This window comes from Apaloderma vittatum, unplaced genomic scaffold (assembly GCF_000703405.1).
Source record: "Apaloderma vittatum isolate BGI_N311 unplaced genomic scaffold, ASM70340v1 scaffold7241, whole genome shotgun sequence".
Lineage (NCBI taxonomy): Eukaryota > Metazoa > Chordata > Aves > Trogoniformes > Trogonidae > Apaloderma > Apaloderma vittatum.
In genome coordinates, this window is record NW_009699516.1 from 3,282 (window position 1) to 3,492 (window position 211).

At 63.5% G+C, this 211-nt stretch overlaps 1 protein-coding gene across 1 annotated transcript in view; it reads left to right on the top strand.

Moving 5' to 3' along the window:
• The window catches only part of LOC104280671 (diacylglycerol kinase delta-like), a gene marked incomplete at its 5' end in the record, with an annotated part of 5,000 nt that overhangs the window by 3,205 nt on the left and 1,584 nt on the right, over positions 1 to 211 (top strand). The window contains one exon of the mRNA XM_009878400.1: positions 25 to 142. Coding sequence (XP_009876702.1) covers positions 25 to 142 — 118 coding nt within the window. The remainder of the gene's footprint in view (positions 1 to 24; positions 143 to 211) is intronic.

Here is a 211-nt window from a genome sequence, read left to right on the forward strand (position 1 = left end):
CTCCCCAGCCCCTCTCCCCAACAGGATCCACGAGGCAGCCAAGGCTCACAAAGCTGTGGAGCAGGAGCTGGCACATGCTGTCAACACCAGCTCCCTGGCACTGAATGAAGCTCTTTCCAACAAAGCTGCTGGCACCTCAGAGGTGAGCTAGGGCTGGGAGGGCAAGGCAGCCTTCACCTGGATGGCCCAGGGCCCTCACCCCGCCCTGCCC